We start from the raw sequence: 12,404 nt of genomic DNA, 5'->3' as shown, positions 1-12,404 counted from the left end.
TGATAAGCACCTCTCCTGGAAGCACCCTTCTCCTCCTAGGCCTGGGCCCCCCCTCTGTCACTTGGGGTGTGCCCAGTACTGAGACCTGAAACGGGTGTCAGTGCTGCCTAAGATCGTCCAGGAATGCTCCCGGCTCAGCCCTGGCTCAGGCCACCCGGACTGACCCCTAACTCCAGGGATGCCTGCAGGCTGGCCCTCAGGGGGCTTCCACCAACAGCCTGGTTGTCCTCAGGTGACACCAGTCAGGCTGCCGGGGGGACGGTGACCTGGTGGGAGTGCTCTGGGGCACGTGGCTGGGGAACAGCCTCGAGTCGGATGAGGCCTGGATGCTCCTGACTGGACCGGGATGCCCAGCTCCACACACTGCCAGGAAAGCCGCAGGGCAAGCGGGAGCCCCTGCCTGCCCCAGTCAGCTGGGGAGGTGGTGGGGTCACACCATGCGGCTGGACCTAGTCGCCATGTCTACCCCGCATCCCTCCAGCAGCCAGTGAGGAGGCCAGAGCTGGGGCGACACAGGGCCTGGGCCCCGGCCAAGACTCCATCTGCCGGCCACATGCGCTCAAGTGACGCTGCCAGCATGTGCGAGAGCAGAGAAGAGGAGACGGTGCGGACACGGCCCCCCAGGGCCCTGAGGCCGGCGGCTCAGCACGGCTCGGCACGAGACCAGGCTTTCATCTCCATGCTGCCTCCTAACCCACACCAGGCTGGGCTCACAGCTGCCCGAGTGCCCAGTGTCGATGCCAGGGCCATCTCCCACCCGTCGGCAGGGGCTCAGGCAGGAGGCCGCACCCCGAGAGCCGGGTCTAGGCTGGGTTCTGAGGCTCTAGGCCGGAGATGAGGGCCCAGCCGCCCAGCCTGGCTTGTGGGCCACCCCAGCACACAGAGGCCTCCCTCCACCCTGTCACGCCAGCTCCAAGCCCATGTGCAGCCTGCTGGGAGGCCGTCCTGTGGTGGGAAGGAGCACCAGGCCCAGGCGCCACAGCCGTGCCAGGCCCCAGGTCCAGGAGGACGCTCCCTCCCCACTCCCCAAGGCCACTGATAGAGCACGAGCCCCACGCCCAGAACCTTCCAGAAGGCTCCAGTTCACTGTCCCTGTCACCGCGCACCCCCAGGTCCTCCCAGGATGAGAACCAAACTGCGGATCGGTGACTGCTGGCTCGGCCGGGTGCGGATGTCACTGGGAAGGGCAGTGCACAGGCAGGTCCAGCAGGGCGGCGCTGGGTGAGCCTGTGGCTGCGGCCCTGGCCACTTGTGCGCTGACTGTACCTGGGCACGGGCCCCTGGGAGCTGGGTGCGACTCCACGCTGGGAGAGACGGTCAGGCAGGAAGAGGTCGAGGCAGGGCACGCGGGGAGGCCTGCGGCCCTGTCCTCAGCCAGGCCAACTCCCACGCTGGGATGTGGGCCGGTGTGCCGTCAGGACGGAAAGGGAAGTGTGGACGGCGGCGCAGGAAAGCAGAGGGCAGCCGGTGTCCCCGCGGCCTTCCTGCAGCCTCCCCAGCCGCCCCACCCGCCAGGCCTCCCGGGACACAGCGGAGTGGGCTGCCAGGCCCGGGGTACACCAGGAGCCAGGAAGACCCCCGGCCGCCTGCCTGGGGACCTCAGCCCTGAGAGCACTGTGGCTGCTCTGCGATGCCCGAAGTGGTCACTTGCGCCGTCACAGGACACAGCTTGCCCCGAGCTCCAGCCAAACCAGCCCCTCCTACCCCACACCAGCCGCCTCTGTCTCAGCATGGTCAGGGACGGACTGGTCCCAGCGCCAGCAGAGCAGCCCTGCGCCGGGCGCCAACAGAGCGGACTGCTACGCTGGCACTCCTCCTGGTTCACTGCTTCGACTTGCTCACTTCTTTTTCTTTCTTTATGGATTTTCGGTTTGCAGTGCACTATCTCTAGCGTGTCTCCAATGTCCCCCCCGCATCAGCCTATTAGAGCACTGAGAAATCCTGCAAAAAGAAAAAGCAAAATCTTCACACGGCGTCTCCTCATTACAAAGACAAATGGACCACAGAAGCCCAGCATGGCTCCGACCGATTCAGGACACCTCTCCATCTGGGCTCCTGCATCCCCAGGCCTGCGCCCAAGCCGCTCGGACAGTTAAGCAAGGAGCCCCAGGATCTGTGTGCAGGGGGCCCAGCGGCTCGAGGGGCACTCAGCACACCCCCTCCTGCAACGAGGGGCCTGGAGTCTGCCAGGCGGGACCCTGAGGGCCCTGCCACGGGGGGAAAACGGTGGGATCCAGAGCAACCTGAGCTGCCCCGCCACGCCCTGCGCCAGAGCTCCTCCGACGCAGCCCCTGCGAGCTCGGCATTTTTCTTTCAGGCTCGGCATTTTTCTTTCTGTCACCTCTGAGGGCCTGGGAGAAATGAGCACCGATTAGCTGCTTCCGGCCATTCTCTCCATCCTTCCTCCGAAAACACTGCAGGCGCCAACGCCCACTCTCGGCCCTGTCCTCCTGGGTCACCAGCGCCCACCCTCATGGCCTCAGTCCTCCCGGGTCAGAGCAAGGAAACTCCACAAAGGCAGGGGAGGGGCACGGTCTGCAGCCCCAGGGGAAACGAGACGGGTCCAGCTTGTGAGAAAGGGTCCACCCCTGCCCCCTGCCTAGGGAGCCAGCGCCTCTCCCCGCAGTTCACTGTCACCCGGGCCCTCTAGGCCAGAGCTGCCCAGCGGCCAAGGGCACCAGGCCCTGGGGGAACCAGAGAGGACCACAGCAACCCGGGGCCTCCTCTGAGGGCGGACAGGACAGGTAACAGCGCAGGCAGCTGCTGGAGCTGCACACAGGGCTCTGCGCAGACTCGGAACCTGGGGTCGCCCGAGCCCTCGGCCAAGTGACACTGTGGCCTAAAGGTCCCAGATCCCGTTTGTGCCGCCAGCACAAGGGAGTAACGGGAGTCACAGGCCCGGGGCCTTCATCCAAGCCTCGACTTGTCAGAGGGATGGGCGGGCACTGCTCGAACGCTGACCATGCGCAGCACTGTGCCAGGAAGATGCCCAGCTCTTCTGCAGCTTGGAGAGGGGCAGCACCACACCCACGACATAAGCCGCACCCCACAGGGGTGGAGATGGGGCCGAGTCCCCACCCATACCCCTGCCGGACCTGGCCAGGGTCACAAGCCCCCACTCCTCCTGGCCGTGGGACCAAGGAAGCACCCAGCCCTTCGCTGGGAGCTCAGAAACGGCTGTGAGGCCCCCGGCCCGCCCGCTCCTTAGAGGTCCTGGGGTCCCTGGCCCACGTGCTCACCCAGTTTGGCCCCCTGGCTGCCTGGGGCTTCAGCCTCCCCGCTGGACCCCTACCACCCCAGCACCCCCAACAGGCCCTCAGTGCCTGTCATAGCTCGCCACCTGCCATGCTGGCCTCCCCAAAGACCAAAGCTCCCGCAGACAGCACTGCCCCTGCCATGTCCTGACAAATCCAAAGGTCAGCAGATGAGAGAGAGGGAACAAATAAAAGAGAGAACCAAGTTGGGCATGGTGGTGCACACCTGTAATCCCAGTGCTCTGGGAGGCTGAGGCAGGAAGATCCAGGGATTGAGCCCAGCCTGGGCAACTTCAAAATGTAAAGGTCTTGGACTCAACCCCAAATACCACAAAGAAGCAGAAATGATGCACTGGTCAGTCACCTCGGACCCTGCTGTGTCTCACGTGCCACCTGAGACCCCTCCCCCATCGCCCTACCCACTGCTCCTGGACCGCAGGCCAGGCGCCCAGGCAGGGTCCAGCTGGATGACTTCCCCGAGCTGGCTGTCCCCATGCCCCTGTCCCTCCTCCATGCACCACCTGGGAGGTCCCACATCAGGTGGGACAGGCTCAGGCAAGCAGGGCTGTCAGGACACGCCCCGGGCTCCAGGCCGAGGGTCACAGTCCCAGCTTCGCTATGGCCCAACCCCATCACGGGCTCCCGTTCCCAAAATCAGTGCCTGAGTCTCAGCCCCTGCCACAGCAGGGAGAGGCCACACACACTCACACACATCTGCTCCGCCCACCCCACCCCGGGGGGCTACCGGTCCTGGGGCAGGCTCAGGGCAGCACTTGTGGCTGGACACTGCCCTGCACACCTCTGCCCAGCTCTGCCCACGGCCCCACCTCCAACATGGGGCCCCGTGCCCAGGAGGCCCGGATTCCCCCCAGCGCACCTCAGGGTACGGGCTGTCGGCCCCACTTCCTGTCCCATCCTGCTTGGGCCCCTGACTGTCTCAGCCCACTCCCGAGCCATTCGCTGACTCCGAGCAGAAGCCCAGGGGACCCGGGGACCTGGCTTTGATGTCCCCCCTGCCCCCACAGACCCCTTTGTTCCTCCCAGATGCCGGGAAAAGAGAAGCAGGGACAGGAGCAGAGAACCAGGGAGGGGGCGCCCCAGCCAAGGGCTGGCGGCGTCCCAGCCAAGGTCCCCGAGCTGGCCTCCTTCCCACTCCCTCGCTCCTTCCTGGAGAGCAACTCGCTTCTCCCCTGGAAAAGGGCACTGCCAGCCTCACCCTCTTCTCCCTTCCCACTAAAGTTCACCCCAGGGTGAGCAGCTCGGTCCCCAGGAGGGGGCATGGGAGAAGCCCGGAGCCCCTTAACCTTTGAACCCTCAAGACACCCCATGACCTCAGGCTGACCTCACCTGCCATTCGGCCTGCCCTGGGGCACCTGTCCCCCACACATCGGGACAGAAGCCCACAGCCCAGTTTGCTCGGCCACAAACATCTTCCCTTCACAAGAGAGGCCCAAAGGCCGCTGGGCAGGATGTGACAATCTAAGCCCAAGTGCCCCTGGGCCTCAGCCTGCCGGCTGCCAGTCCCAGTAACCAGCCAGGACTCTCCCTGTTGTGCCAGCCCAGCCTCTGCCCGCCCTGGCCCCGAGAACCCACTGGCCCTCTGGCGAGCGGAGGTATTGCACTGTTGCCCAGGCCTCTGAGAGGTCCCAGGACGCGGCTGTGTGCGTGTGTGTGCGTGTGCATGCATGTGCATGTGTGTGTCCAAGGGCCCAGACTCTCCACAGTGTCCACTAGCACTCACCGGACAGGCAGCCCTCCTGGCCCGGCAGCCGGCTCCATCCCAGGCAGCACCTGAGCACGGTGTGGGCCTCTGCGGCGTACACCTGCCGGAAGCCCGTGTAATAGACGGTTCTGGAAAGGAAAGGAGAGGAGCGTTGGCCATCGCAGGAGCAGTGCCCAGGCTCCCACGCTGTCCCTGCCAAGCTGGTCCCTACAGCTGGGTCTTGCAGCCCCTCTGCCCCTGCCGGTGTCCCCACGGCGGCCCTGCTCCACACTGGGGCAGGATCCCCTGTCGGCACCTCAGCTCAGCAGTGTTGCAGGCACTGGCTGGTGCCGGGTGTCCATCCGGATCCTGGCCTCCGGGGCTCACAGGAGCAGATGCCCTCAGCACCCACGAGGAAGGATCTCTGCCCTTCTGCTAAACTTCCTTCCTGCTTCTTTGGGGGTCCCCCCAGCCCAGGGCCCTGATGTCTTTCCTGGGGGTGACCCTGCCCTCACCATCCCCGGCGACCAGCCTCCAGCCCTCACCCCTTGTGAGACGGCCACCTGCCCTGTCCACCCCAGCACCCTCATCGTTCCCTGCTTGGACTGGGTTGAACAGGGTCCCCAAAACTCAGGGCTCCTAAAACAGGGCCTGAGTTGGAAACAAGGTCTGAGCTTGTTCTGTAGTGAGGTTAAGTGAGGTACATGGGCTGCGGGTCCTAAACCAACAGCGGGAGACCTTACAGACAGAGGCAGAGATGGGGTGACGCAGCCCCAGGAAGGGGCCTTGAGGACGGCACGGCCAACAGCACCAGGAGCTGGGCCAGGACAGGCGGCCCTGAGCGTCCAGGAAGAGCCAGCCCTGCCCATGGGGACGCGGACTCAGGCTCCTGACCTGGGAACAGCTCCTCACCCGTCTCCCAGTCCCACGCTGTCAGACAGATAGAGGCAGGACGACAGAGTGGGTCCCTGGGGAAGACAGGTGACCCAGCCGCCGTGGCCGCCCTGCAGCCCCGCCTCGACCCATGGAGACGGTGACCAGGGCCCGGCCAACAGGCCTGGATCAAGAGCCCTTGAGTCCCAGGGAGTGGCAGGTGACGGCTCGTCCTCAACTTGCTGGGGCCCGGCTGTGGCAAGCCAGCCGAGTCCCAGCCTGGCCTCAAAACACAGCACCACATACCCCCCCAGTCAGGGCTCGGGCGCGCACATTGCCTAAGGCGTCCGGGGCACCTTGCGGAGCTCTGGGCAGGACAGGAAACTACTGGCCCAGACAGAAACCGGAGTGGCAGGAACAAGATCCGGCAGAGCCTGAACTGCTTGGGCTCGTCGGCTGTAAATATTTATCCCTGACCCGGCTTCGGGGTCACGACCTACGTGCAGCTCCTCTCGGCCACAGTTCCCTACGGAAAAGACCTCAGAGAGGGCTGAGGGCCCAGGAGGTCTGACCCAATTCCCTGTGGCCAGCACCAGCACACGGCTCCAGCCACCGGAAGCTGGTCCACACAATTGGGGACACGCAGGACGGCGCTGCCCGGCCCGCGTCACAGTGGACGCTGCAGTGCCTGACAGGGCACAAGCTCCAGGCCCCAGGGCCACCTCCCTCCCTACCTCTGCACCCCTCGCTCAGGATGACCCTGCTCCCCCGGGGAACCGGGAGCCCTGCTGGCTCTGGGGCTTGCTGGGAAAGTGGGGTCAGAGGAGAGACCCTCCCGGCCCCCCCCATTGTCCCACACCCTGAAGCCCAAAACCAGAACCAGACAGGGAGGCACACAGCCAGCACCTCTGTCCCTCTGCCCTCACCCAGTTCAGCCCAGGTGGGGACAGTGAGGACTGCAGGGGTCTCGACCTGGCCACAGCTCACCCACGCAAGGGCCTCGGCCCGGCATCCATCCCACATCCTGGCTGGCCCTCACAACGGACACCGAAGGGAGGCGTCTCCTTGTCTGCCAGGGGGTGGGGCGGGGTAGGGTAGCCCTAAACTGGGGTGAGTTGGGGTGCAGTGTATGGGGCAGGGCTGCTGCCTCTCAGCCTCACTACCCAGCCAATCGGAGTCCTCACTACACAAATAAACCCTTAACAACAGAAAAGGCTAAGGTGGGCATGGTGCACGCCTGTAATCCCAGCACTCTGGCAGGCTGAGGCAGGAGGATCCAAAGTTCTAGCCCAACACAGGCACCTTAGGGAGACCCTGACTCAAAGTAAAAATCAGAAAGGGCTGGGGATGTTCCTCAGCAAGAGGCCCTGGGTTCAGAGCCCAGCACGGAAGCCAGACCACAGGGCCAGGGCACCCGCTGCTCACAGATGCATCACTGCCCACCCGGGGCCCCAAGCAGCGACCCCACCAGCCAGGAGTGGGATGGCTAACGCCCCAACCCAGGCGCTGTCCGCCCACTTCAAGGGCCGACGTCCAGCGCTGCAGAGGAGGCTTCCAGGCCACCAGGCAGTCAGGGAGTTCAGTTCAGGCCCTGGAGCCTGAAGAGCCCGGCAGCAGGGTCAGCCCAGCCACCGCTGCCGCCTCCCGGGCACACCCTCCCTCCGGGCCCCAGGGCGGTGAAGGGTGGTGAAGCTCAGCCTCAGCCAGCATGGGGTTCGAGTCACGGCCCGGAGCTGGCGACCAGACCTGCGCCCCAGCCCGGCCCTGAGGTCTTCCGTGGAGCATAACAGCCATGCAGAAGGCTTCAGGGCTCCTGAGCCGCCAAGGGTGCCAACGGCCATTGCAGACTGCCGGTTTTCAGGGATCCTCCTGCCTCAGCCTCCCGAGTGCTGTGATTGTGTGTGCTACCAAGGCCAGAGAGAAAATCGTGGTACACGCACATCACATGCGTGTGAAGGGTGAAGGAAGGCGTGAGCCTGTGTCTCCCCACCACTCCAACGCCTGTCCAGACAAACCCGGCCTTTCGAGCAGCCTCAGAGCACCGAGCTGGGCTTTTCTGCCTCCACCCAGCGGCAAGCCAAGCTTCTACGCAACAGGGGCACTCTCCACCCGCCTCTGCCAAGCCCGCGCCCCCCAGCCCAGGTCGTAGGCGCACTCCACAGAGCTCGGACTAACGAAGCAGCAAGGTATGCGAGGGCCCTCCTCAGACCTTGAAATAAAACACTGAGCAATAAAAGGTTTCACGTGGGCTTGGGCACGAGGCCCAGGGTCAGGCACAACAGTATCCAGCCGGGAATTCGGCAGGCCCAGCACCCTCCTGGGTGTCTAGCACCCCTCCCCACGGGGCCCCCACCCGCCCTCCGTCCCCTCCTGCCAGGACCAGGGGCACAGCCAAGCTGGAAGGGGCGCAGCCCCGCCCCCTCACTCTCGGACCCACATACCTGCGCTCGTGGCCAAGGCACCACGCCCGCCGCCCGCAGTCTGGCTTCCACACCGGCACCACGCGGCTGAAGGCCCGCATGCAGGGCTGGCGGCGGCCCACCAGTGTCAGCTCCTGCTCCGCACACACATGGGGCCTGGGACACAGGACAGGACGTCAGCGCCTCCACTGGGGCCGACACCCCACCCCCAGGCTGTCCAGGGGTCCAATCTCCTGTGCAGATGCCCAAGGGCTCCCAGCCCAGGATCGAGGGCCAGGGAGCTGAGAGGGGAACGGTGGTCCGGCATCCCTCACACGGGGCCAGAGCGTTCCTCGGATCCCCCAGGGCCCTGCACAGGAGGAATCACCGCAGCCTTTGGACAGGTGGATGGACAAATGGGCAGATGGACAGCACAAGGAGCCTGGGCAGCGCTTGGGGGCTCCGGGCTTACGCTCTTCCCACCCACCCCTCTTCCCCCACCCCCGTACCTCCAAGGCTCCAAGCACCCTCAGGCACATTGGAGACTTGGGCAGTGAGCAGGGCACCCCTCAGAGGAGCAGGGCGTGACTGGGCAAGTGAAACCCGAGCCCCACGCTTCCCGTTCCGGGCCCCAACCCCAGGAAGTGTGAGCCAGAGGAGGGGCGTGCACAAGACACCCAAACCCCACCAGGTTTGCCTGACGCTTGGGCCCACTCTGCCCCGATGCACTTATCCTTCAGAGGGGCAGTGAGAGAGGGCTTCCCGCTAGCCTGAGATGGAGAGGGCACCAGGGAGGATGGCCTGCAGCCTGTGGTGGCCATGTGTGGATGTCCCCCAGAGCCTCCTGCAGTCCTGGGGCTGGCTTTCAGAGTTGTGAGTCTAGAGTGTGACCGACTCATGGTGCAATGCCAGGCTCGAGTGCGCCAGGATTAGGGTGTGCACTCCCCGCCCTGAGCAGCCTGGGTAAGACGTAAGGGACAGAACGAGCTGTGGTTTCCTGCTGCTCTGCTACCTTCCGCCTGCCGAGAACTGCTGCCCCTCGCCCGGCACCCTGCCGATTATGGACTGAAACCTCTACAAACTGGGAGCCACATAAACCCTTCCTCCTTGAGCTCTGGGCGTCAGATATTCTGTCTCAGCATGAGAAGAGTAAGACAGGCCTCCTGTGCAGCCTGAGGACTGTCCCTGACCCTCCCTGAGCCCAACTCAGCCCCTGCATGCCGCAGACGGGGTCAGCAGGCCTGGCTCCTGGCGTGGCCCCAGGTCCCTTGCCCAAGGGTCGCTGCAGCGCTCTCCTGCTGACCCACAGAGGAGCAGGTGTCAGGGCCTCGGGGAAGTGCAAGCACCAAGCACAGGGTCCCCCGTCTCAGGAGAGCAGGGGCTGCAGGGCAGGGGGAGCTGGGCAGGGGTTCAGCCACAGGCACCCGGGAGGTCGGAGTGCAGCAGGAAGGGGGGCTGCTCCCCCAGAGGGCCTTGTCCTCGAGCCTCAGTGAGCTCAGTGGCTGCTAAGCAGGGAGGTGCCCGCACTGAGGGTCACCCGGGGCGGGGTCCACATCTTGCCTCCAAAAGCACATGCAGTGGCCTGGGTGCAGCGTGTACTTGGGGATGCGGAAACTCTGGCGTGGGAGAGCCAATGTCGGTGGGGACTCCCTGGCTGCCATGAATCTGCAGGCTGGATGTCAGGAGCCTCCCACAGCAGATGACCAACTACCAGGTCACACACACGTGCAGTGCCACACACACAGCCACTGGTAAGAGGTGTAAGCCCCTTCCGCTGCCCGCCCCCCCCCCCCCCGCCCCCCCCCCCCGCTACTGCACCCCTGCCTGTGGGGACGGCAGCCCCCAGGGGGAAGCTAGAAGCAGCTGATGCAGTGTTCAAAAACAGTCAAGCTTCCCAACACCCTCCAGTGGCCAGGCCAGGGGCTTTGGAGGGACTGGGCCTCAGGAGAGAATGGGGCCTGGGAGCCCTGAGGCCAGATCTGGAGAAAACCAGCAAGACCAGACCCAGAGCGCCACACCACCCTGGGCGGGAGGTGCCAGCGTAACGGGCTGACTCCCCTCCTCCAGAGGGGAGGCCAGCCCCAGAGAAGGCAGAAGCCTGGCACTGTGGAGCAGCTGATCCGAGCCTGCCAGTCCCGGTGGTCCGCTTCAGCCCGAGGCCAGTCTGTCCATTCCGGACCCCGAGGGCAGCCTGCCAGGCCTGGGTGTGGTCAGCCGTCCTCCCAGACCCCAGGAAAGGCAGGCAAGCCATCCTCCCGAGGCCAAAGGACTCCAGTCAGAGGCTAAATAAGAAAGATAAGCTCTGCCCACTCCCAGAAGGGCACAGAACTGGCCGGCTCAGTCGGCAGGAGCCAGAGAACCGTCCACACCCTCCAACAGATCTGCAAGTGCCAGTGACCTCTGGGGCCACCACCCTGAGCGAGAGACTCGGGTTTGCTTAAACTCAGAAGCTCACAGTTCAGGAAAACCAGCCAGAGGGGCTGCGGCTGCCCACACCAGGCCCGGCTGGCTCAGCAGATCTCCAGAGGGTCAGGGAGAAAGGACCCGGGAGGACCAGGTGCACCCTGGGACCGCTGCTACTCTCCAGTCCCCTCCTCCACTGCACGGGGCTGAGGGGAACAAGGGGAACCTCAGACCTTCTGGAAGCCTTGGGCTGCAGGCTTCTGCCTCCTTTCTGCCTGGGCAGCCCCTTCCTCTGCCCCGTGCCCTGCCGGCCCTGGCCCAGCCAGCAGGGGCCCTTGCGGCCCTACCAAGTGCCAGGCACACACAGGTGTCAAGACACAGCACCCAGCCACCAGCAAGGGGCAGTCTGAGAAGAGGCCTCACGGGACGGGCACCTGTGGAAAGCCCGGAAATGGGGGAGACAGCAGGCACCCCTGCAGGGTGGGGGCGCCCAGGAGCAGCGCGGATTTGCAGAACGGGGACAGCAAGGGGAAGGAGGAGGAAACAGTGCCAGGAGGGAAAAGACGACTCCCCCGTAACTCCTTGCGGTTGGCTCAGAGGCTTCCGGAGTCCAGGGGGCCAGGCGGGACACAGGACAGACCCCAGCCGCACTCAGAGCAGGGTGGGGAGGGGGGCGGGGCCAGGAAGGGTGTGCACATGAGCACCGTGGGAGACGGTGCCCCAGAGAGCAGCGAAGTCCATCCTGTCCAGACCTGGAACTGCAGGAAGCCCTGGTCAGCCTCTGGCAGCCTCAGGGAGAGGGCAGGCGGAGCACCCCACAGCCACCATGCTAGTCCCCGCTGGGCTTGGGCTCCCTCGGACAAACGCTGGGACCACAGGAAGGTGGAATGTCGGGCACTGATCACATGGCATGGGGCTGAGCGAGCGCATCTCTGGATGAAAGGCCCCAACCCAGAAGGCTGTAGAGCTCAGAGCAAGACCTGCTACCGCCCCCAGTGCAGCGCCTGTCCTGCTGGGCCCCAGGGAGCGCGGCTCAGGCCTCCACAGCCAGGTCCTCAGCGCCAGCCAGTGGAGTCAGGCTGGACCTGCAGAGCCCGGGAAGGGGCGGGTGTGGTCCCTGAAAGGCTACCCCGGGGTCCGACAGGAGGCCCCGCCGGCCCCCACCACGCCTCTGCGGGACTACAGCCGGGCGTCCAGCGGGGAGCGCCGGGTGGGGTGCAAGGCCTCTTCTCCGGCCCCTCCTCCACCTCCCGCCAGTTCACCCTGAGGCCGGCAAGGATCAAACCGCTAAAGGCCCGCTAGGGAATCAGCTTTCAAACTTAAATTCACCTCGCAGCTCCCTGACCCTCTCTTCCCGCCTGTCCCGGTCCCGAATTCCTCCTCCAGCAGCCCGGCGCGCGCGTGTCGAACACACGAAGAGCTCGGCGGTCGCCAGCCACGCGTACTCACTCACACGCGCGCGCACACTCACACACACCCGCCCTACGGCCCCGGACTTAGGGGTACGGGGTGGGGGTGGGGGCACGCGGATTGCTTTCCCCTCCCCGGCCGGGCAGGGGCAGAGCCCTCGCCCTCGGATCTGGGATCTGCCGAGAGTGGGGGTCCCGGTCCCGACCGCCCCCCCATCGGGCGCGACGCGCATTGTTCTGCCCCGGGACAAAGCCGGCGCGGCGCGGCGCGGTCCCCGACTCACATGCTGGGCTGCAGTGGGAGCAGGTCCCACGGCCCGGCGCCGGCGGGCGCGGCGAGCACCAGCAGCAGCAGCCAGGCCAC

General features: G+C 65.6%; 1 protein-coding gene across 1 annotated transcript in view; it reads right to left on the bottom strand.

Moving 5' to 3' along the window:
* Megf6 (multiple EGF-like-domains 6) overlaps positions 1 to 12,404 on the bottom strand; it is a gene marked incomplete at its 5' end in the record, with an annotated part of 74,196 nt that extends 61,792 nt beyond the window's left edge. Inside the window, 3 exon segments of the mRNA XM_005404150.2 lie at positions 4,996 to 5,105; positions 8,271 to 8,405; positions 12,325 to 12,404. Of these exon segments, the coding sequence (XP_005404207.2) occupies positions 4,996 to 5,105; positions 8,271 to 8,405; positions 12,325 to 12,404 (325 nt within the window).

The sequence above is a fragment of the Chinchilla lanigera genome, unplaced genomic scaffold (assembly GCF_000276665.1).
Source record: "Chinchilla lanigera isolate Chin_1 unplaced genomic scaffold, ChiLan1.0 scaffold00085, whole genome shotgun sequence".
Classification (NCBI taxonomy): Eukaryota; Metazoa; Chordata; class Mammalia; order Rodentia; family Chinchillidae; genus Chinchilla; species Chinchilla lanigera.
The sequence above is the reverse complement of the archived record's forward strand: the minus strand, read 5'-3'. Positions and strand labels throughout refer to the sequence as shown.